At 43.5% G+C, this 24,584-nt stretch overlaps 1 protein-coding gene across 1 annotated transcript; it reads right to left on the reverse strand.

Annotated features, from left to right (window-relative positions):
• Positions 1-51: 51 nt before the first annotated feature.
• Positions 52-22,185, reverse strand: Slc35b4 (solute carrier family 35 member B4). The gene is made up of 10 exons (XM_028768450.1): positions 22,024-22,185; positions 14,897-15,010; positions 12,029-12,131; positions 10,650-10,699; positions 7,676-7,757; positions 7,397-7,457; positions 5,873-5,982; positions 4,686-4,761; positions 3,553-3,628; positions 52-2,892 (listed from the first exon to the last, which is right to left on the reverse strand). Exons 1-10 carry the CDS (start codon positions 22,098-22,100, stop codon positions 2,646-2,648), a joined length of 996 nt encoding a protein of 331 aa, XP_028624283.1. The 5' UTR covers positions 22,101-22,185; the 3' UTR covers positions 52-2,645.
• Positions 22,186-24,584: the final 2,399 nt, after the last annotated feature.

Consider the following 24,584-nt stretch of genomic DNA (forward strand, 5'->3'; position numbering starts at 1 on the left):
CCTTTTAAAACCTTTACAGTCCACGTGAAAAAAAAAATAAGCAGAGAGGAATGACTTTTATAAAGAATGATTTTTATGGCTGTATCCAGGGATGACCCTATTAAGCGGATTAAGCTAGTGTAGGGAAGACAAGCATCATATGTTTGCTCTTATTTGTAGTTCCTGGACTTGATAGAGAGACATAAAATCAGTGTGTACGTGATCTCAAAGTAGAAGCCAAACTGTTCAGGAGAACAATGGGGCCTAACAGGTGGACAGCAAGGGGAGAAGAGTGTGTGTGGGACATACTCAACTGTAGGAGAGTCAGAAGAGAGTATGGGGAATGAACTCAACTGTAGCGAAGTGTCCAACCGCAGGGCCCTGTGCAATGACACACAATGAAAATGAAAACAGAACCTTTAGAACAGCGATTTTACAAAACTGCAACTAGTGTCTGTTAGATACATTTTCTATCTACAGCATGGGAGGAAGCAGCTGGGGCACTTGGGTGCTTGAGAGAGCAGTGCTCACAGAGCAAGCAGTGCTCACAGAGCAAGCACTTTACGTGCTCTGTTCCTGCAAGTGAACATTTTGCTGTGAGGGTGCTCTGACTCTTATCTGGTCCTTTATCCCCTTCAACAAAACCAGCAGAGGGGTACACATTCTGAAATCCTAACAGGTCCAGTTAGATCCTGTCTGTATCAGTCAGTCTCAGAACTACACGCCGTGTCGTACTTCTCCCAACATGAAAAGGGAAGCACTAGGTAACTGAAGGCTATAGCCTGTTAGGAGTAATCAGAACGGAGCCTCAAGAGCCCCGGGGGACAGATTCTTCTGTTAAGCAGGAAGGAAAAAGTACTTTTTATTACTGTTTTTTTAAGGGGACATTTAACACTTGGTATTTATAGCAACATTGGTCCAGGCAACCCCACATATTTCAAAGTAGCTAAGGAGCTTCTGGGACTGTGAATGGGTTCACATCTAATTCAGCATCTTTGAGATCAGACCATCACCAGCACAGGGAAGCTGTCAATGGCCAGAATGACAAATAAGTCTGTAGACCTGGGGACTTCGGTGGAGAAACAGTATCTGCACTTAATGTAACACAAAAGCAAAAGCAGTTTTAACTGCCTTCCCAGGGGACCCAGAGCATTAGGACAGTTCTCTTTGCTGCTGCTGGTCAGACCCACCGACGAGCATCTTCAGATGGTGCAACAGAGAACTATGAGTGAGCCACGGAGACACAGAGAGCCACATCTCAGTCTAAGAGCACAGTCTTCACAGGGAAAGAACGGAAGGCCGTGTGGGAGAGAAACAGTGAGTTTAGCTGTTTGCAGAGGAGCAGATGGCGAGGTGAGGGTGGTGAGGGTCTGGCTCTAAGTGAAGAACAGAGGAAATGAAGCAACATGGACGTCCTTGCTCTTCGATCACGTACAATCCAGCTGAGGGCACACAAGCACCACGTGCCATGTGACAGGGTTACTCTTCCTCAAGAGGATCCAAGAGAGGAAAATCAGACCTTCAGAATGATCAGCAGAGTGATCAGGGGCAGGCCTGTTTCTCTATGTAAACATGCTGTCTCATGCCACCTCTCATGCACAGCCACCAAAAGCAGTCCCTTATCTATGGGAAAACAAGACTCCACCCGGTGGCAGCTGGGGTTTGACCACACTTGTGTACCAATCAATCAATCAATCAATCAATCAATCATCAATGACTTGGCAGGTGATAATTCTCAGAAGTATCTTCTGGTTACCAGGCCTTAATGCCTCTCACAGACACACATCTGAAACCCACGTGAGTGTGTGGCCAGGTTCACAAGGGCAACAGTCTCTCAGGATGCTGAAAGAGTGAGCTGTATTGGGCCACGCTTCATTCTCTCTGTAACAGGCCAAGGGGCTTCACATAGAAGATGGAAGGAAAGGCCGCCCTCTTCTCTATCCACTTCCAAGTTTTCTTCCTTTCTAACGTGCGAGGAGCGCTGCAGGACTGCTCTAACTGCAGAAAGCAGCAGGTGAAAGGAGCGTGTGATCTTTGCATCGACTAAACAGGTAGCGTGAAATGTGGGTGGTGGAATCCAGTGTCTCCAGCATCCAGCTCACGTATCTCAAGGGCTCTGCTCATGGGGGCAACTGCTTCTCTCCCAACACACTGGAGGGAGTCTAGCCTCATCATTCCTGGGGTCTAATTTTTCACATGCCCATTGGGTGATTCAGTGCCTGGCTGTGGCTGTAAAGTGCTGGCGTGTGAGGGGTAATGGAAGGAAAGAGGTACATAGCCACAGAAGGGTGTTGGCCGTCATAGCAAATAATCAAGGTAGCAACAAGTGCGACACAAGTAGAAAACTAGAAGCTTTGAGACTTGGAATTCAACAAGTATGGTTTTGATCTGGCAAAGAAATAGAAAAGTAAATACAGAGGCTACCTGACAGTCTGCCTGGTAGCCCCATTTGTTTTGTATATTCTATCTCAGGGAAGCCTATGCTGAGTCTACAAATGCTGTCTGGGGAGCCATGAAAGTAGATGAGTCCCATCCTTTCCGAGGAAGCTCTGGAGACTGTCTGCCTCAATACTGTGGTAATTTGGCATCAGCCAAAGTGAAATGATGGCCAGACCTGCAACAGAGGCCACTCGCACATAACACCGTCTGTGTGTCCCAGGAAGACCTCAGTCCTTCTTGTCATCCTTTTGCAGCTGACTTTTTGTGGTTCCTAGGTTTTTCCACACCTCTGTGTACATTAAGGTCCCAACGAAGACAAACAAGGTGCCCAGCCAGTGCCACATAGTGAACTGGTTCTGGAAGTACAAGATAGAAAAGATGAGGCTCACAAACTTGCGCAGAGTCACAACTAGTGTGACAGTGAGGGAGGTACACTCTGTTGTAAGGATGAACACACCCCGGATGCACACGTATCTGGAGGAGTGGTTAAGGTTGTTCTTTGTAAACTAGGGTTTAGGTTCGAGTCCTGGCTTCAACCTGACATGCTGAGAAAACATGAAGATCACTCTGTGGACTCTTCTTAGCAGGACTTCCCAAAGGACTCTGACTCGGCCCTTCCTTGACCCATCACTATGGATTGTTGTTACAGTTTATAATGAAGGTCATCTTGAAGTGACACTCTCGGGAAGGTGATCCTACTCACCTTATCTGTCTTGTCCTCAGGCCCTCCAACCTCTCCTGGAGCTCTGTATGGCAAATCTATGTGGTTTCAGAAGGAGCAGTCAACCTCCATCTGATTCAGTGTTTTAAAGATGCCACGACTCTTATAGTAGTAAGGACCTTCTATTAACATAATTTCACCAGGAACCCAGGGAGGAATCTCAGGACAATTTCATCTCATAACATAACCAGCTGTAAGCCAACCCATGAAGTCCTCTGTGTGACCTATCTGACCTTCTGTACCGTCACTATCTCTTTCCCTTCTTCAAAGGGGCTTCATGAATGGGTCTATCCGTCTCCAGCTTACTATATAAATCAAGGCAAAACCCAAATTCATGTCCCCTACACTGTTAGAATAAACAATCTTCTGCCAAAGCAACACGGGGACGAAAATAACAGAGGACTAAAGGATACTGAGTCACAACATTCATGAGGAGGTAGAACCACATGATGGGCATTGTCACCCCGATGACTGGAACTTGGTAGAGTTCTGCAGAGGAGAAGAGAGGACACAATCATGGTGGCATGGACAGTGAAACCTTGCGTCTTTTGAACAAGGTTAGACAGGCAAAAGCAGTGACAGGAACAGCGTCATCATTTCCCTTACAAAGCGGTTAGCACACATGTCTCTTTACTTGCCTGGTTCCAGTCTATGCTAACCACAGGAGTGGAGCTCTATGGGGTTTCCCAGAATCTCCACAGACCATGGCATTAATAATGAGAAATGATGCTTTAGAATACAGTCTCATAGACTCTCTTATATACTACTTTTATAACACAATTTTAGGTCAAAAGACAGACACAAGTACAGCACAGGCAGAACAGGCCCAGTGTGGTATAAAATGCACTTACTACCTGTGCTGTGTGCAACACAAAGCCTTGCTATAAATGAGGCTTCTCTTATTGGTCACCTATCTACATAACACTTTAGACGATCAAGTTGTATGTGCGAGGTCTTTCCAGGGGACTGACCATCCACCATCAACTTACCACATAGTCACTCTAAAAAAAAAAAAAAAAAAGCAACCGCTCATCTTCATACAGACACGTCACACTGGTTTTGCTTTTTTTTTAAAAAATATTGTTTGGTAATTACATTATCTTGTTTATTTAATCTGTATCTAGGAGACAAGCTCTGTCATCATTTTGCTCCGTCTTGCTTGGCGCCAAGGCAACTGGGATCTGTGCGCAGCTCTGCCTTTCACGGCAGAAGAGAAACAGAGACAGTCGGGCTGCCACCCAACTTCCCAGGGCTCTAGTCCCAGCTGCGTACCGGGACTACTTGTTTGCACTCTCAAAACATTTAACATTCCATGTTCAAATGCAAACACACAATGCCAAAGGAAAGGAGGGCGGCAGGATAGTCTTATTCCTGGAGAATAGGAAAGCTGTCACTGCTGCAGCTACTGATTAACAGCCCCGCCTGGATGCCCGGAGGGGCAAGGGTTCAGATGAACAACAGATAAAGCTGTAGCTGAGCCAATTGTAAAAGTGAGGCTTTGCCTCAGAAGCTGGCAGGGAATCCTGCCACATGACCCCAGACTTACCAGACTTATTGAACAGAACAACGTGCTCATAAATATCAGAGGCCAAGAAGATGAACCCGGGAAGCGGAAGGGCGTGCTGTGGGGGGAAATGGATCACAGAGGTAACTACCAACCCACTGCAGCACAGATGGATTAACTCTACAATGACTCGAGCTGCCCCGTGAGCACGAAAGCCCCTCTAAGGTGAGGTGTCTAGTGCCTCTGTGCCCTCCACATCAGATGGTATGACATCTTATGGAGACTGATGGTCACCATAGAGAAAGCCAGGTAAAGGAGTAGGGTCCTTCCCTCTACAAGGGACACAGCACACAGTCATTGTTGCCCAAAAGGAGTTGCTACATATTAGATTTGGAAATTACAAGGCCCACACAGATTTTAAAGGATTTAGAAACTAGTATGAAAGAGATTTCAAGACAATCTAGACAAGAAAAAAAAATGGTGAGAAGAGGTTAGAGAGGAAGAGGACACATAAGGGCCTGACAACTGCCACCCTCCTCACTGCAACAATACAAGGGAAGATCAAGTCACAGCGGCTCTTGCTGAGCTATCACTATGCTTGGCATTGCCTTCAATGAAAGACACAAACCAGATAAAATGTTTACCCTGTAAAAATCTCCAGCCACAAACTCTAGCTCCAAGTGTATGTGTCAAACTGCCCGTTGGGATTAACCACGCCTGGGAGGAACTATCTCCGGGGCCTTGGAGGGCAGTTAGTTCTCTGGTCAGATCCCAACAGCAGTAAAGAAGGGGAGGAGGAGAGCTACAGGAGCGAGTGCCAGGTGACCCCTTACGATGAAGAAGCTCAGGGACATGCAATGATGTGAACTATCACACAACTGAAGCCCCATCCTCCAACTGCCTCACTGCTAGCCACACCCCTGACCTGTTGCTTTGGGGCTCATGTCCCCCTTCCAGCTTTCTGTCCTGGTTGGACAACTTGACCTAGAGGACCTCTGTGGGCCTTGGTCCCTCATCCTTTAAAGGTTTCACGTGGCTGATCACGATCACCTCATTATGAATACCTGTCACTCAAAGTACTCATTATCCCCCCACCTCAAGTACTTCAGTGTTCTGTCTAAAGGCTGGTTACAAATAAAAACACAATCTGTCAATTACACAGGGTTTCACTCAGCATAACATATCAAAAAGGGAAACTTCACCTGCCCAGAGTTTAAGAAACTGCTTACGTTATAAAATAGCGCCTCCTTGGAGTGTTTCCCAAACTGTCTGTACAGAGTCTCTTGGAAAATGCCCATCCTTGCCGACATCAGCAGGGCGAAGGTCAGTGCCCCAATACCTAACACACAATGATAGGTTACAAGATGCCTTTGTCCATGTTTTCTTAAGGTGACAGTATAATTTATAGTTTGGTAACTATCATAAACTACAAGACATGCAAAATTTAAAACCACAATGCTTCCACTGAATCCTCTCTGATTTCCCGTGTCCCCATCCTTACACATATTTCTGCATACTAAAGCAGGGTGAGACTGTCCACACACTTCATACCTTGCTTTTCTCAGGAGGTTCTTCTGGACTTTTCCTTTATGTCCTTTATTATATGTATATAATGTTCTTTATGTGGTTTATGTTCTGTACATCACCCTATCATGTGCTTGCATCAATGTAAATGTCTCGATATGAGACCAGTTAGATCTCTAGTTATTTTGCTGAAATCAATATACACCAAAACTTGAAATGTTATTTGTTTCCTTAGGATAAATTTTCATAAATGGAACTGCTGAGTCAGACGTTAAAAAAAAAAAACTCAATACCCAATATTTCTTGAGAAAGGCAATCGATTCACTCTGCTAGCAGCTTGTATGACAATGGCTGTTACTCTACTCTCACACAGTGACAGCGCCACTTACCATCTTGCCAAAACCGTAAGTCAAAAATTAAGTTATCATACGTGTGTGTGTGTGTGATTTCTGTATTAAGAGAGTATAAAATTACACAACATTAATTTTTCCCAGGAATTGTATGTTTGTATGCTTTGAGAATTTTTCCATTGAGTACTTTCCTAACAGTACAGAGATCTTTGCTTCGAAGAACAGTGACTAAAGGGTTAATTAATGTCCAAATCTCAGATAAGGAGGGCACTCTCTCCTGTTATCTTCTTCTACCCAATCAGTGTTAGCCTGCTCCTGTTCCTACCACAAACACTGGAGTGTCCCCTCCAAACCCATGTGAGGATGAGGCCCTGGAGGAGCTGTCTAATTAACTCCACACAGAGATACTTGTATTTTTAAAAATTCTCATGAGAGTTGACTTGGGAACACTGCCATATGGAACACGTAACTTATGTAGAAAATAAGCCCAAGAGTTAGAAATGTATTCCTGGGAAATTTAGAGTCAATAGTTGTAACACACCCTTCTTTCACAGGTCCTTCTAGACTGCGGACTGGACATGAAGAAACAGAAGACTCCCTCCACAGTAGTCCTGAGGAGAATGGTAGACTTTTCTCTCTTGTGCCAGTGACAACCATGGGAAACATGGACCTACACAGAACACGATGCCTAAAGAGTCAACACTAGCCTCCTAATTTTTTGAACACTAAGGTTCAGAGATGTATTGATCCCAAGTGCCACTCTCCTCCTTGGCATAATTAGTTTAGCCTAAACTTCTTGCCAAGAAACATGTCCCACAGGAGAAGACTCAGCAAACATAAGTGCAGAGGTAATTAGCTTTTTGTAAATACTGTACTTGCCTAGTAACCACCACGCAAATGCCTGGAATCCATCCTTGTCACTCAAGCCGGACTGGACGGTCTAGGGAATAAGAAAGCACACTGTGTACAGGCACCAGAACTGCAACGGCGTGCTGAGATGCAGGGGGAGTGTCTCTGCTGCCCACTGCCTCCCGTTCCTCCCTGAGCTGTGTCCTTGTATTACGTAAGCACTCTTAATTCCTTTCATAACTCATAGGTGCCCAATAACGGGTCCCAATGACAAGTAGTGAACAGAAACAATTTAAAGCTGATTCTTACCACTTGCTTTGCTGACATGAAAGTGCAAATAAATATCCCTGCAGACACCAGGGCAATGGAGGTATACTTGAACATACTGTATCTGAAAAATAAGGACAAGATACCTTAGGAAAGGAGACACCGTCTAATGGGATCTACCACCAGACAACATGTGATTCAAGTACAAAGATCTTTAGTACCACTGGGGGATACTCTCCAGCAGTTGTCTTTAACGGTTTGTTGACCAGCAGACTGTTTTATCAGAAAATAAAAAAGAAAACAAAACCAGAAAACAGACACACACCAGATGTCACATGACTCTGCATTCTGCTCTGCAGAAACTAATAATGCAACTCGCCCAGGCTTCACCAGTATCTGTGGCCTTCCCAGGCCTGAGAACCCAGAATTGAGTGTTCATACAGATACTATTCAAGAGGAACAAGAGATTATCAAATACAAGAGTCAAAACTTGGGGGATAATGTCCATTCTCCAGGAAAGGTATTTCATTAAAAACAATCTGAATAACTTAAATGGTTTTGTAAAATGTAGGCAATGCTGGATAAAGGGAGAAATAAAAGATTCATAGAGAGCAACATAACCGGTGACATGTTCCATTAACTAAAACTGTATCATTATGATCTCCTCAGAGTCTTGGTAATCGAGGAAAAGGACCCAGGAAGGATGAAAAGAAATTAAACTCACAGAATGAATCACCATTTCTTTCCTACTCCAGTACACTGTACCTTCTGGTTACAATGGTTACAAAACCTCATCAAAGGCTGAATGGCTATGAGGCTGAGAGAGGGATGAGAGGAGTTCACTACAGAGAAGTGAGGTAAGGAATGGAAGGGGCTGCTCGGGAAGAGGGCTTAGCAGGAGCGGGAGATGAACAAGAGGGCACAGGGATGGACACAATCAAAATATATTCCATCTATCTATCTATCTATCTATCTATCTATCTATCTATCTATCTTATAATATATATAATGTATATAGTTAGTTGCATATAGTTAATATATGTTAACAGAACCTTATATAAGAAATATATTTGAAAAAATATATAAAGTCTGATGTATAAGAAAATAAGAAAATGCCGGGCGGTGGTGGCGCACGCCTTTAATCCCAGCACTTGGGAGGCAGAGGCAGGCAGATTTCTGAGTTCAAGGCCAGCCTGGTCTATAGAGTGAGTTCCAGGACAGCCAGGGCTACAAAGAGAAACCCTGTCTCGAAGAAAAAAAAAAAAGCCTGGAACACAGTTTGGTGGCAGGATATTTTCCTAGCATGGATAAGGCCCTGGGTTTAATCCCCAGCACGAGGGAGGGAAAGGAGGAGGGAATGAAAAGGAGAACGAATATAGAGATGTTAGAGAAACTCCTGTTCTGGGAACGGTCAAAGGCTCAGAGTCAAGATAACAGATTCCAAATACACTCTTAAGGGAAACAGATGCTGAGAAGAACCCCTGACAGTGTAAGACTATAGTGTATAGTCAGGGGACTATAATGCTTTACATATAAATGTGTGTGTGTGTGTGTGCGCGTGTGCGTGTGCGTGTGTGTGTGTGTACTCTTATTATGAACCAAATCAAAGCTTAGGGAGGAATACAGGTCTGTTCCAAGATTAACTCTAGCTACCAACAAGTATAGTCTTCATCTTAAACAAAAAACCTGGCTGTTGACTATGTATGCTTAAAGCAGAGAGGACTGCAAAGAACCCACAGGCAAGAGAACGCATCTGGGGACTTCACAGCCTCTGGAGATACAGGACACAAGAAGAAGCCTATCAAGATAGGACACTTGTCCTTGTTTTGATATAGCCCTTGTTACCTAAATACTGTAGGTTCTAGACAAACAGGTGGATGTGGTGATGTATATCTTTAATCTAGAACTTGGGAGGCAGAGACAGGTGGATCTCTGTGGGTTCAAGGCCAGCTGGTTGACATAACTAAGTGCCAGGCAGCCAGGGTTACATGAGACTGTCTCAAAAACAAAAACAAAACCCCTTAAGGTTCTCTCTCTGAACAGGCAGATTCTTCCCCAGCCTAGAGAGCCCTAATACCGAGAGACTAGGAACTGGTATTGAATTGAAACCATGGCATCACTTGCACAATTTTGGTTTTAATTCGAAGGTGACTTTGCTGTTAGAAATCCTGTAGACTCTCTACTGTCTCCCTAACATCCCTTCTCTCTGGCAGAAAAGAAGGCCTGAGGCTCAAGGGGCATGTGGGTACTTTGAAAACCCATCCTAGGCTGTTTCTGTCATTTCCTACCCATGTCCTACCACACCACTGGCCACAGTTATAAAGAATAACCCTAAACCTTCTGCTCCTTCTTCATGTCTATCTGGGACTTTGCTGGGAATTCTCCTAGCATATAAAATTATTCCCTGATGAGCATCTTATGTGTGGTGAGTTTGCAGGTTAATAATAAGAGTGTTTGCAGCACGCATGAGGCCCTGGGATTTAGCACCAGGAATGCCAAGAATAAAAATAAAATGGACAACAAAGCACTTTCTAGAACAGCTGCCCCTCAGACCTGCCATATACTCCCTGGAAATGCTCCAAGTCCACACTGTCCAATATGGTTGCCATTTGACATGCATGGCTGATCAGTGTTTAAAATGCAACTAGCTAAAGTGGGAAATACTGCATTTTATTTCGCTTAGATAATTTTAGGTTCACATGTGGAGTCACATGTGGCTAACGGTGATCATACTACACAGGGAAGTTCTATGTTGACTAATTTTAGTTGGCAAAGCACTGAAGATCCAGTGATAACAAGAGTGACTGGCCCCACAGGAAGCCACACCGAGAGCCTCTGACCTGGTCAGTTGCCATTGGAAAATCATTATTACCCATGAATCTTAGAAAAGAACCCAGGAAAAGGCTGATGGCCAAGAGGTGTCCTATCACCACCGTGGGAAGAAGGAAGGTGAGTAGTACACAGAGGTGACCTGGAGTGTCACTTCTACACGCAGGACATGAAGGTGTGCCGTTACCTTTTCTTCAAAATGATAATTCCTAGAATCATGTTGGCAATCAGAGAGCCCTGTAAAAGAAGACAAGGGTGGAAGTTTTAGTGCACTAGGGAAGAAACCATCACAATTCATGTTGGGTAGGAAAACATTGGGTGAAGGATGAACAGTCACTAAGACAAAATAAAATAAAAATCTGTCCTGTGAAATAATAAAATCATTGCAAGATACAATATGAATAAAAATCATCAATTCTCGGGGCTGGAGAAATGGCTCAGTGGTTAAGAGCACTGGCTCTCTTCTAGAGGTCCTGAGTTCAATTCCCAGCAACCACATAGTGGCTCACAACCATCTGTAATAAGATCCAATGCTCTCTTCTAGCATGCGGGTGTACATGCAGAAAGAGCACTCATAAGCATAAAATAAATAAGTCTTTTTTTTAAAAAATGTGAAAATTGGTCAATTCTCACTAAAGTCATAAATAAAGTATGACTAATGGGGTTAGGTGATATCTGAGACCTACTCCTGTCAAATTTTCCAAGTATCTAATGTATACAACTTCTAGTGAGCTTTCCCCCAACCTCCATTCTTAATAAAGAGAGGCATGCTGGGATCTCCCTCTCCTCTAGAAAGGTGTCAGTCAACCAAGTGGTATGTATCAGTTTATTGAGGATCACCTCATTCACTGTAATTATTTCATGGGCGTCCCTGTAGGAAAAGGATTCTTAATCCTACCGAAGTCTCAGGCAACACGACAATGACATTCTGGTCAGCACCTACTTTGCAGACTGCTGCAACTCCACCTACATGTTCCTCGATGTCTGTCCTGCTCTTCTGGGAGCACGCAGCTCTTTCTCATACCCTAGCTACAGAGACAGCCCGTCATACATGAGGTGATGAGGAAGATGGGTTCTCACTGAGTGAGACACTCCTCATCAGCAACTGTCCTGCCAGGTGTGGTGGGACGAGCCCATAATCCCAGCACTGAGGAGGCTGAGGCTGGAGGATGGAGAGTTCTAAGCCAGCCTGAACTACAAAGCAAAACACTGCAAGGCAGAGGGTGAGGGAAAACAAAAACAAAACTTGGACAGTAAGCAGGGGCTCAAGAGCAGCCAGGGGAAGGAAAGAGGAAGTAAATCTATTTCCCACAGAATTCTTAATTTGATTAAAAAGTATTATTAAAGCCATATATTTATCCTGAGCCAGCCACTGTCTTCTTCCCTGGTCTCTCTGTGCCTCCCACTGCAGACGACAGCCATGCATCCTTGTTCACACTGTGAGCAGACGACAGCCATGCATCCTCGCTCACAGTGTGAGCAGATGACAGCCATGCATCCTCGCTCACACTGTGAGCAGATGATAGCCATGCATCCTCGCTCACACTGTGAGCCGGCAGCACTTACGGATCTGAAGATCATATGCAGCGGCATGGCAATGTTCAGATTCAGGGCATAGTTGTTCACCACGCTGACAGTGAAGAACATGGTAACCATGATGGCATAGTACCTGCAATGACAGAGAACACACCACACAGATCCACTCTTTCAAGAAACTCTGATATAGAAGGAAATATATCGATTTGGTTTATAAGACATTCGGAGTACAGAGAACCATTATCACATAAAGTCAAATATGTAAGTACATGTACAAATACTTCACAAAGTCAGACTCGCATGGGGAAAGTCTGAATTACTGACTATGTTTAGGGAAATACTTGAATATTTTTCAAATAACTTAGAACTAGGTTTTACAAATATTGCCTAACCAATAGCAAGAGAGTTTAAGTGAACAGATAATTCTTTTTAATATTTTATTTCTTTGTAGATACACTTCATAGGGCCCTGGAGAATAACTACTTTAAGTATATCCTATACAAATATGTATATAATATTATTTTTCTTAATTTTGAAAAAAACAGACCCCAAAGATTTGCTAAGTCAAGATTATGTTCAGCCTAGCCACTGTGACAATTATTTTAGAGCCAGGAGACTCTAAAATAAAGAAGCTACCCCTTGATTTAGAATAGAATTTATACTTAAACAGAGAATTTTATTTTATTTTATTTTATTTTATTTTATTCTATTTTATTTTATTCTATTCTATTTTATTTTTGAAAGACAAGGTCTGTTTGTGTAGTTCTGGGTGGCTCTGTAGACCTCTGCCTCCTAAATGCAGGGATTAAAGGTGTGTATACCACTACCTGGACAGAGTCTTTGTCATTTCAGAATTCATAGGTCTTAAAATTAAGATAAAAATTAAAATAAAAAAAACCCCTAGGGATTAGAGACGAAGCTCCATTAGCAAGAGTGACTTGCTTAGTATGGATGAGGCCCTGGGTTGCATTGCCAGTGCCACATAAAGTAGGGAAACAGGAGGATCGGGAGTTCCAGGTCATGCTCAGCTCCACCTCAAGTCTGAGACTACCTAGAGAGACTAGAAAACTCCTACAGTCATGACGTAGACAGGAAAGGGATACATGTAGTAAGTACATGGATACTATGGGTAAGTAAGGTCAAGTAAATAGATGAAAACATTTTATATCTGTATGTTTTCATCTTCTCCTAGGAAGTAGTCAAGATAGTTTTCAATATGGTTATATCAACTTGTCATTGTTCTTGAAGGTCAAGGGATTAAATATCAGCAATTTCACAACTCATGTAAAAATATTTTTAAAACTTTAAATAAATGGCTAAATAATCTAGAGCAAAAGTAAACGATGGTTCTGTATTGCTCATAAAATATTCACCCTTGGGCAGATTTCTGAACAGTTTTGTATCTGCACATCTGAAGAATAAAACAACCCTGAGCCCACGTTACCCTTTTCTTTTGTTTCTGGTTAGATATGGAGCAGGACACACAGCCCACTGAGTAAGCACAGCCCAAGCTGTGTTAACTGTCTGAGGAACTTGACAACCAACATAGAGAAGGATGCAACAGGCATGCCAGACCGCTAGTGTCGGCCTCCTCACAACCTCTAAGTCACATCTGTTAGTCAGCTTACAAGGCTTCTTGCCAAATGTCCTCATGACGAGATACCACTGGGAAACAGTGTTTATCAAGGTCTTTCAGGATAATTAATTTAATTCTTCCATGTGGCTACTTATATAACACAGCTTAGAAACTGTTTGTGGAGATGAAAGACCTAAGTAAAATAAAATAATCACTCTAAGGGGATATGCTAATGAAGACGAGATCATGGGGGACTTAACGGCAGCAAGAGGGACAACGTGCAATAATGACATGGTAGAGGCGGGACGGACATGGTGGCATACACCTTTGATCTCAGCACTCAGGAGGCAGAGACAGGTGAATCTCTGTGAGCTCCAGGGCAGCCGTGGTTAGACAGTGAGAGGACAAGGTAGAGGCTGAAATGGGGGCTTGGGCAAGAGGAGACGGTTTTACCAGCAGGGATGCTATTATATATATATTATGTTATCACCAAATACCCTGCTCCAAGAAAACAGGGGTGGGAGGGACTTGAAGACTCAAAGGAGTTTTTTAAAAAAAAAGATGATCAGATTCCTACTGTGATATAAATGCTAGCCTGCAGGAACAGATAGTATCCCCATACACATGCAGACAGTAAACCCAGAGGAAAGTGAAATACTTAGTATTACAGTAACAAAAACTTAAGGTTAATATTAGCAAAGTTCAGCAAGCTATGAATGAGGGCAGCAAAAAACCAAGGATGAGCTTGGAGACAATCACATGGGAATGCCACTCCCAAGGAACCTGAGTGACACCACTCTCCTGAACACTTGCTACTAGGAGGACACCTCTATCAAGTCGTCCCACATGAGAACAATAGCATTTAGCCTGTAGACTCCTGGACTGATAGATGGAGGGCTGGCATAAACAATTTTCTCTTAATTCACACAACAGAAAATTACCCATTGGTGAGCAAACAATTCAGTGACATTTAGTGACTTGCTATGCTGTCATTGCTTCTTTATTTCCAAAAGCCAATTATTTCCAAAATGCTTGACAATCCCACTCTTAGCATAATCAACAAAGGACGCATACATAACTATTGTGGTCACCCTAGTCCTTCTGACTCCGTATTATGCACATATACACTTACCTCCATCGCTGCTATTTAAACGCAGTGGGCAGGAGTTTTATTCTAAAAATAGCTTTCCAGACTGTAACAATGTAATTCATGAAATTCATGTCTCCATTGTTACCGAAACTTGAGAAGCATGCAGCTCACACTTGTTTGGGTACTGCTTTTCAGGTTTTAAAAGGACTCAACAAGACTGAACGTGCCATACCTTATCGGGATAGCTGGTGGCTTCCTTCCCAAGTCAGCTTCAAAAAGGAAGCCTTCCACAGCAATAAATAAGAACTGTGCAAACGTGACAATGTTCCCGCATCCTGGATGTGTCCTGCACAGCGAATAACGGAGAAAAAAATAAGGCAAAGACTCAGTTAAAAGGCACTACAACCTGTTATGTTTACAGCACCAAAATAATAGAGTGGGTAGATTTTGACAGCTACTGACTGTCCTTCCTCATCTTGGCTCTCAAATCCAATGGATCACACTGGCCAGGTGATGACAGGGGTGTGGCTTTTGACTATCCTCAATGAGTGAAAAATAGTTCTTGGGATGGGAAAGAGGCTTGCTATTTAAGTAGGGCACAGATACATGTCTGTACATAAATCAACATAATTGTGTAGCTATATAAGGGTGATTAAGAAAAACCATCAAAAATGGGTTCTGGGGCTGGGACAATAATTACAAATTACTGAAGAATACTGCTATAGCACATTGCAGTTCTCCACAACCCTTACTGTGGTAAGTCAATACATTAGACAGTCAAGAGATATATCTGGAATTCAACAGATCCTTTTCAGTGCTCTATGGAAGAGCTGGGAGTCTTCCACGGTGACTATTAGGAACACATACCATAGTATGAACACATGTCAGACAGTAATTTCTGACATCTCTCTTGAGACACTCTGAAAATCAGTCACATGAAATGTTGACGGCTTTCCTGAACCGCCCCTCCCCCATTCTGTTCTCTCACTAAAGATGTCCCAAGTGAGCATCCAAACTTCCCCTGAGACTAGGATTAAATGGCTTTAGAATCTGTCTTCATCTTAACCCAAGACACTCACATGACACCACTGAACAGAGGCTCATTAAAGAAATTATATATCAATGCAGTGCTATTAAAGTCAACTCCATTCTCTACTGGTGCTAAGAATACTGAACACTAATGGCAAGATATACAAATTCAGCACGGGGGCCTCGAACATGCTAGGTGTCCTAGTTAGGGTTACTATTGCCGCAATGAAACATCATGACCAAAGCAACTCGGAAGAAAAAGGTCTATTGGGCTTACATATCCACATCACTGTTTGTTACTAAAGGACATCAGGGCAGGAACTCAGAGCAGGAATCTGGAGGCAGGGACTGATGCAGAAGCCATGGATAGGTGCTGCTTACTGGCTTGGCCCCATGACTTGCCCAGCCTGCTTCCTTATAGAACCCATGACCACCAGCCAGGGGACAGCACCATCCACAATGCACAGGGCCCTCCCTCATCAATCACTAATTAAGAAAATGCCCTACAGGTTTATCTACAGTCCAATCTTATGAGAGCATTTTCTCAATTGAGGCTCCCTCTTTTCCAATAACTTCAGCTTGTATCAAGTTAACATAAAACTAGCCAGCACACTAGACAAGCACTCTACCACTGAGCTATATCCCCAGTGCAAACCCTTAACCACACTGCTCATGCACAGTAACAGGCCAGGAACACACCATTCTACCACAGCTAGGCTTGTCATCCGAAGCAGACACAGTGCTGTACTTAAAGCTTTGCTGCCTAGGAAGGTTTCTCAAAACCCACTGCTTTAGACACAGTTCAACAATTTGTCTTTCAGAGTTACCTGGTTCAAGAGACAAGGCCAAACTTTGTAGGAATCCATAAATGATTGTGTAAGACATTCATCTCATTCAAGAATCTAATTAAAACCATTAGTCAATACAAGAGAGCAGACATTTAACTCTAGACGGTCCCCCGTACAGTGCTAGCCAATTCTGTCCTGGCTGATCTCTGGGAATCCATGTGTCAGGCTGAGCATGGCAGGGCAAGCATTGTGGGTGAGTGAAGCGATATTTTCTCAAAATGGTAAGAAAAAAAAAAGTAAAGGGGCCCGGGATATAGCTCAGTGGCTCTGCCGAATACTTGTTTAGCATAGAGGAAGCACTGAGTTCAATCTTCAGTACTGTGAGTGAGAGAGCAAGCGAGTGAGAGAGTGAACAAAGGAAGGAAGAAGCCATGTGAAGCCCGTTCCTGGAGAGGTTCACTCTCCTAGAACTGATTTCACTGTCCTGGGGTGGGACCCTGGGAATTTAGACTTTCAAGGGCTCCCCTACTAGATCCTCATGGGGAAAGGGTGTGCCTGTACTTGTGCATGCAAGAGCATGTGTGTTCTGTGTGTTTGTGGTGGCACAGAGCCAAGAACAATGGTGCTCCATGGTGTTTCCTGATGACATGCAAGAGCACCTTTGTCACTTCTGTGTGGTATGGAAGCTAGTAAACTTCTAAATCCCATTTTCTTTAAAATGGGGACAATGGGAGTGCTTATCTCTCTGGTTTATTGTTGCACAGATGAATAGGTCCCATAAAAGCACTTAACACAGTCTCTGCTACATACTAGAAAGGCAACTAGAACCAGGAAGATGACCAGCCTAGGCTCCTACACAGAGGTCTTCAAAATAGTGACAGCTGTCTTTTCTCTGCTCCTCTTTTTCTGTGTGTGTGTGTTTATGTGCATATGTGTATTGTGTGTTTGCGTGTGCCTATGGATGTTTGCATGTGTGGGAATGTAGTTGTGGACATGTACATGTATGTGTAAGCCTGAGGTGCCAAGGTTGATATCCAGAATCAGCCTTAATGGTTCTTCGACCTCATTCACTAAGGCAGGCTCTCTCAATCAAGACTGGAACTCAGAGAGATGGCCAGCTTGCTCTGGGATCACCTGTCTCTGCCTTTCCAGGCTGGAATTACAGGAATTTTATGTGAGTTCTGGGCATCTGCACTCTGGCCCTCACTCTTGTACAACAAGCACTTTAACCATGAGACATCTCCTCAGCCCAAAAGTTACCCTTTTAAACAATCACACTAGACACCTTTTTTTTCCCCTTGATAAAATGGGAACTATATGTTCTGGCCATCAGAATTCAATAAGAAAATATACATCAAGTGCCAAGCACCACTCTGGAGTATCAACACTTCTCTGGCTTTCCCTTCTATTTTCTACTAAAAGGTTGGGCCAAAGCCCTTACACAGTAGTTACTGGGAAGCCACTCTGCCCAGTGAGAAAGGGCTCCTAGTGGGCATGAGCTGGATCTCTGCCCTTGAGAAAAAGAAAAGCAACATCCAGGAGCCAAGCATGAACTATAGACAGCAAGGACACAGCACCATCGTGAAAAGTTCAGAGGGTGGACCTTGTCCCTTTCATCTGTGTACACACACACACACACACACACACACACACACACACGCTCAAGAAAAGGAGGGCAGAGAAAAAGACAGCTGTCGCTATTTGAAGACCTCTAACTGTGTAGGAGCCACTTGGGACAGAGTCTGGCCTTCACTCAAGCAAGTCAATGGGGTGGAGAGGCCTCACTTTAAGCCAATGTACTCTGGCATATTAGCATTTGTGCAAAAGATTTTAAAAGTTTAAAAGGTTTACAATTGTATCCTTCATATGATCTTTGCTATTTACCTTTACTTATCCATATTTCATGGCTAAGGACATGGAGGTCACATGTTCTGTGTTTGGTTGGACTTCATGGCAAATGACTAGGGTTGGTATATCACTGCTACTATTACCAGGCTTTAGATATGCAACCATTACTACCATCTAATTTTTGGGCACTGTAGCAGCTTATTTTCCCGAAAGTTGGGAGGAGTTAAGGTGGGAGGAGTAAGGCAAGGAAGAGGAGGAGTAAGGAGAGGACGAGGAGAAGGAGGAGGAGCTAGGGAGCAGAGATGTAGGAGCCATGGATGACCACGCATGTACCGAGAGCAGTCCTGGGTAATAACTTATATCTAGGTTAGTTAATTGGTTAACAGTTCCAATTGTGTGGTCATCTTGTTTATGAGCATTATCAAACTTATAATGCCTTTGGATAATCTAAGCATTAGAGTCTCATTTCTACGAGTACCGCATGGATGGCGGAATGGTCTGGGCCCAGCCCAGCCCTGTGGAGACAGCGTGGAAGATTGGCAGAGCCATCTCCTATGCTGGCATCTCGTGGGTGGCAGGGCTGGTGTCTCTGGCTGCCTGAGCCAGCACCCTGAACTGGTGGCCTGACCCGCTGCAGCAGCAAGAACACACCACTGCTTGTGACCTCAGGCCTTGTCTAGTCAGGAAGATGGCAGCTGATTAAGAACAACCAAGATTGGGTGCCGCCGGTTTTATATATCTCCCGCATAAGAGTACCCCAGAAGAAGTCTTACCAGGAATCATGTTCCTGTTCTCCCTCCCATAGGGTCCTCTGCTAACTCTATTCTTTTTTGTCTTTCCATAGGAGGTGTATGATGCATTCCTATGATCTGACATTCGGCACTCCTTTAAGCTAATCCAGAGAGCATTTTAGGTACACACTGCTGGCATAGCTCAAAGGGTGTGGTTCTTTTAACTGGAATGATTTGCTTTAAAGCTTCGAAATAAAAATTTGAAATGTTTTCCCAGAACCTTTCCTTCTCTTAAACTTTATTTAAGACTTATAACTGTTGCTGGGCAGTGGTGGCACACGCCTTTAATCCCAGCACTTGGGAGGCAGAGGCAGGAGGATTTCTGAGTTCAAGGCCAGCCTGGTCTATAGAGTGAGAGTGAGCTCCAGAACAGCCAGGACTATACAGAGAAACCCTGTCTTGAACCCCCCCTCCCCAAAAAAAAGACTTATAACCATTAATTGCAGACACCTTCTCTTACTTGGGATTTTCTTTGGCAAAAAAATCAAATTTCAATGTAAAAGAAAAAACAAATCAGAAACTTTGAAGGGAATGACTCAGGCAGACATTTATACCTCCTTTCTTTCTCTCTTTCTTTCTTTCTTTCTTTCCTAGACATAAAACTTTCTTATTTAATTCAACGTCATGTTTTAAAGAGAAAAATAAAATGTCAAATATTGTTATCCTGATGTTAAGACACATGATACTTTCCCTGCTTCATTAGCTGTGCATGAGTGTATGTACAGCACATACATGAAACATATGTATCATGCTTTCAAGGTTGAGCATAAGCACCTTAAGAAGGGAATCAATATCTCACTTATTATTGTGTAGCTGCTTAGGCAGTACACAAGGTTTGTACTTTATCACTGGCACCAATTATAGGTCTATAAAAGTCAGCAAGAAGAAACTGAATCTGTTTTTCAATTCAGAAAATGGCTCCCTTCTTTCAACAAGTCATTCAGCCTTTGCATTTAGAGTGACATCTGAGTGTTCCAAGGAAGCCATTTAAAAAGCACAGCTCCTGCTCTATAATAAACTTTCTATGCTAATTCTTTAAAGCCACAAATTTCAAGATCATATCTAGAAGGAACTTTAAAGACTATCCGGCCTAATCAGGTCGGATTTCACTGCTCTGCAGTGGGAAGTCTGAGCTTACTTAAGGAAATCAGGTACACGTTGCTATCAGTCTAATGTTCTATACATTGTGTTAATAAGCTCACTTCCTTACCTCCTAAGGAAAACTCTCAGTTGTGCACAAAAATGCGGATTTCCAAAAGAGGTTAAAATAAATAATTCAGATTCATTTACAAATTGGTCCTAATAAAATTCTAAATAAAAGTTCCTACAAAGAATGAAAAGACTATAAAGAGAAATGTATCCATTTCTGGATACATACAGAACCTTTCTGGACACAACAATGTATGTCTGTACTGAAACAAATTGTAAGGGAGAAGTCAAGGGGAGCGACAAGTGCAGCAAGCGTTCCTCATGCATCTCATTCAACCCTTCAAAACCCATGGGCATGAAGGGAGTTATCACACATCCTTATGATGGTTGAAAAAGTGTTTTAGCCAAGAGCTCCTAAGCCAGAACACACAGGTTTCACATGATTTAGTGGCATATTCAGTGCAATTACCTGACTTTGTTTCTATAGCTGTTTCTTTGTTTCACTTTCTTATTTAAAAAAATATTAAATATATTGAATTCCAAAGTCTCCTTCCTTTGAAGTATACCCAGAAACTTTCTTTTTCATTTCCATATTCCTATCCACTCCTAAGACAATCCATCTTCAACACTCTGTATAATAAACCAGTAAGCTCCTATCAGCAAACAATAACCCATACAGAGTTGACCGTGAATACTTCAGAAGGACTTAAACCAACAGTATCAAATAGAATACATTTCTATCAGACATCACATATGTTCAAAACTCAAGCTCAAAAACGAAAGGGATCTAGAAATGTTACTGGGCTACCAGCTTAGACAGACTCCATTGCTTGCTCTGCCACTTACAAATAGTGAAAAGATGCCCTACTTTGCATCTTGTTGCACTTTCAGCAAAACAATGTAACTTAGTCACAGGGTTGTTCAGATAGTCAAACCGACACAGTATATAGATTCAGCAACATGTAGCTAGCTACTCTGAACTGAGATAGTATTGAAGTGCCTGAAAAAGGAGACCCAGAGAAGCTAAGTAACTGGCCAAGGTTATATTGCCAGAAGAGCCAAATCTGAAACTACTATCTCTAGCTGTTTTGTCCTAATCGTTTTCCAGTTCACCTCCTGTCTCTTTTCTAACTTCTGCCTACTGAACTTTGCACATTATTACCCAACATTATTTGTAAGACACCACCACAAAGCCAACTCTGTTCCCAAGCTATACTTCAAAGTGCACACTTCTCAACTAAAGGCTGTAATGTGCAAAATGCTCAGGGACCATGGTGACAGCTCAGTAGTTATCTGCACCACATCACTCACCTGAGTCAAGCCAAGTGCTCACAGTCATCTATCTCTACGACCAATAAAAACAAATGTTTTGCAAAACACACACAAACGAAACTTTCTTTGCAACGTGGACAAAACAGGACTGTGAGAAAGTTTTGCTCCAGACAAACACGTGTCATTCATTCATTAACCGGACAGCGAAAGATGCTAGAGTTGGATGTGTAGTAGGGAGAGGGGGCTCCTTGAGACCTAGGATCAGTCACGTGAGAAAGTCTCCAGGTTTCAAACTCCCAAAGTGTGGCATGGAGATGCCGACAGCAGCACCTTGGATGTTCCTGTCACCTGGATGCTAACGAATGGAGGAGTGCCAGGGCTGTGGAGTAGCTGACTGCGTGGGCATCCGGTGCAACGGAGTAGGGAGGCGGCTAGAGGGAGCAGCCCCTAGAATCCGGGCGCGGCCCGAGAGGGTCACTCACCGGGCCAGTAGCTCTAGGAAGATCACATTACTGCAGCAGCCTGCGAACACCAGGCCCACCGCGAAGGCCGGGCGCATGGCCGGTACGGGGCACGGGGAGCCAGCGCGCAGAAAAAAAAGCGCCCTTTCAGATCGCTACCCTAGCAAACCCGCGCGCAACATCACCACCGACAGCTGTACCCTCCCTGAGGGCCGTCTTAATCAACTCTTCCTCCGCGGCTGCCACGGACGCGGCCAAATCAGGAGCTGTAGTTCTCAGTTATACCCGGTCCCATTCATTTGAGGGGGCGTCCAAGGGCTGTTCAAACTACATGTCCCAGCAGACCACGCGCCTTTACGGCAGGCGTGGGTAAAAAAACCAGGCAGAGTTTCCGCGAAGCCTCGCGTGAGCCGATGTCGCACTGCCTTCTGGGAAATGCAGTCCCAATGATGTTCGTGTTCGGTACCAGGGGTTTCAACGAGATAGCTTGTGTGCTCTAGACCTATGACTTACTCATTAGAGTATTCTAGCATCTGAAACTGAACGAATGTAGAAATTCCTGTAAAATCTAAGCGACTTCTAGGAAAACAGCGAACTTAAAAGTTTTGAGATTGAGCCTTGGCTTGAACTGCCAATTTAGAGCATCGGCTTAGTACTCCACTCTCATCATAGGGGAAGACAGGCCTGTCTTACTACTTGTTGCTGTAGAAAAGACTAGTTGTGATTTCTGTGGAGGCATCGAGCACATATCGTCTTGTGCTGGCATTTTACCAGCTTTAAGCTGCTCATTAAATATTGAAATTAACTGATAAAAGGTGTTCCTTTCGACATAGTTTTTGTTTCTAGTCTCCTTTCAAAGACAGACGTTTCCAATTTCTGAATGCATTGGTGTTTATTGAAAATATAAAGTTCAGGACCACACATAAGAGTTGTAATTCAGAAAAATCTGAGGCTAGCCTCAGCAACTGTCACTTAGAGCATTGCTCGTCCCAGGATTCTGATAAGATCTCTGGGTCACAAACTAGGGAAACCAAGGCAAGTCTGTTGTGAATCTTGAGGAAAACTTCAGAGTGTTTATGTTTATCTCCTAATTAAGGTCATCCCCTAATTTGTCTCCCATCCTGTGGTATCAGTGCTGGTGTAATTACATATATGAAGGGGCACAGTACTGAGCAGTAGCACTAATCTTACATAATAGAAAGTGGGAAATAGGGCTGTTAATTCATTGCATCTATCAAAAACCGGTCTTGCTAGGTATACAAACAGAACACAAAAGCACTGGCCTATGTACATAGTTGGCGGACACCACGCAGTCTTTTTTTCTATTACTGTTGAATAGAAGTAAACACCAAGAGGCTCAGTAACAGACGTCATGAGACTCCAGCTGAAGAAAAGGGGGCAAGTGTTTTCGTTCACCACTTAAATGATGGTATGGGTAGGTTTGTTTTGCCTGCATGTAATCTATGCAACATGTGTGTTCTGGGTGCCCTCAGAGGACAGAAAAAGACATCAGATCTAGAACTGGAGTTACAGAGGTTGTGAGCATGAGTGCTCCAAATTGAACCTGGGTTCCCTGCCAGAGCAGCCAGTGCTCTTAACCACAGAAGCATCTTTCCTGCCCAGGTATGGCTAGTTTTGGCTGGAGTGCTTGAACATTGTTATCCTCAGAGTTTCCCCAGGTGATTTCTGCTGCTGAAGTTGAGAGCTGTTGAGGGAGGGAAGGAAAGATTTAAAGGGTTGTGATCAGTGACATCAGCAGGTCATCTTTAAGGTGTCATCTCAGCCTGATTAGACCGAAATCCTTAGGGAATGGGACCAAGTATCGAGTGACCTTGAAACTCGGAGGCTGAGAAGTATCCCATCACTTAACTCAGTTCTCAAGCCTGGCTACATAATAGAGTCACATGAGAGACTTTAACAATGTGCTGAACCAGAAAACCAAGCCCAGAAATATCAGAGCCACTGCCAACCAAATAAAGAAGACACCCAAGTTTGATGTGTAAGCAATGACATCTGTAGATGCTTCTGCCTAGAGAAGAGTCGAGCCTTAGCTCTGATTGGACTGGAGATTATTTCACAGGAGACAAATCTTCACTTCCCATCTACCCCACCCACTCACACACCAAGCTTGGGGGCACTTGAAGGGTGTTCTAATCAACCCTTCTGTGTCTCAGATAAAAATCAAAGCAGGCTTAAGTAAATTAACAAGGAGAGAGCATGAGTGTCTGCATATGCTCTGAATCTTCCTCCATATTTCTGTCTTAACCTAACCCAGGTTTTAGTAATAACATATTCACTATACATATTGATGACCCGGGCTCTTGTTCAAATGCTGATTCTGGTTCTCTAAGGTGAAACACAGGTTATACATTTCTAACAAGCTTTTAGTTAGTGTCAGGTCTCTTAGTCCAGGAACCACACTCTAGCGAGCAGAAGCCTATTCATTAACTCACTCCAGAGACTGCTCTATTCCTGCCTTCACTGGCTCAGAGAATTCAGGCCAACAAAACTATCTGTGAGTCCCTCCTTCTCCTTAGCCTGCAATCATGTTAAAGACCCAACCAACCAGTCAACCAGTCAGC

The sequence above is a fragment of the Grammomys surdaster genome, unplaced genomic scaffold (assembly GCF_004785775.1).
Source record: "Grammomys surdaster isolate TR1022 unplaced genomic scaffold, NIH_TR_1.0 186, whole genome shotgun sequence".
Taxonomy (NCBI): domain Eukaryota; kingdom Metazoa; phylum Chordata; class Mammalia; order Rodentia; family Muridae; genus Grammomys; species Grammomys surdaster.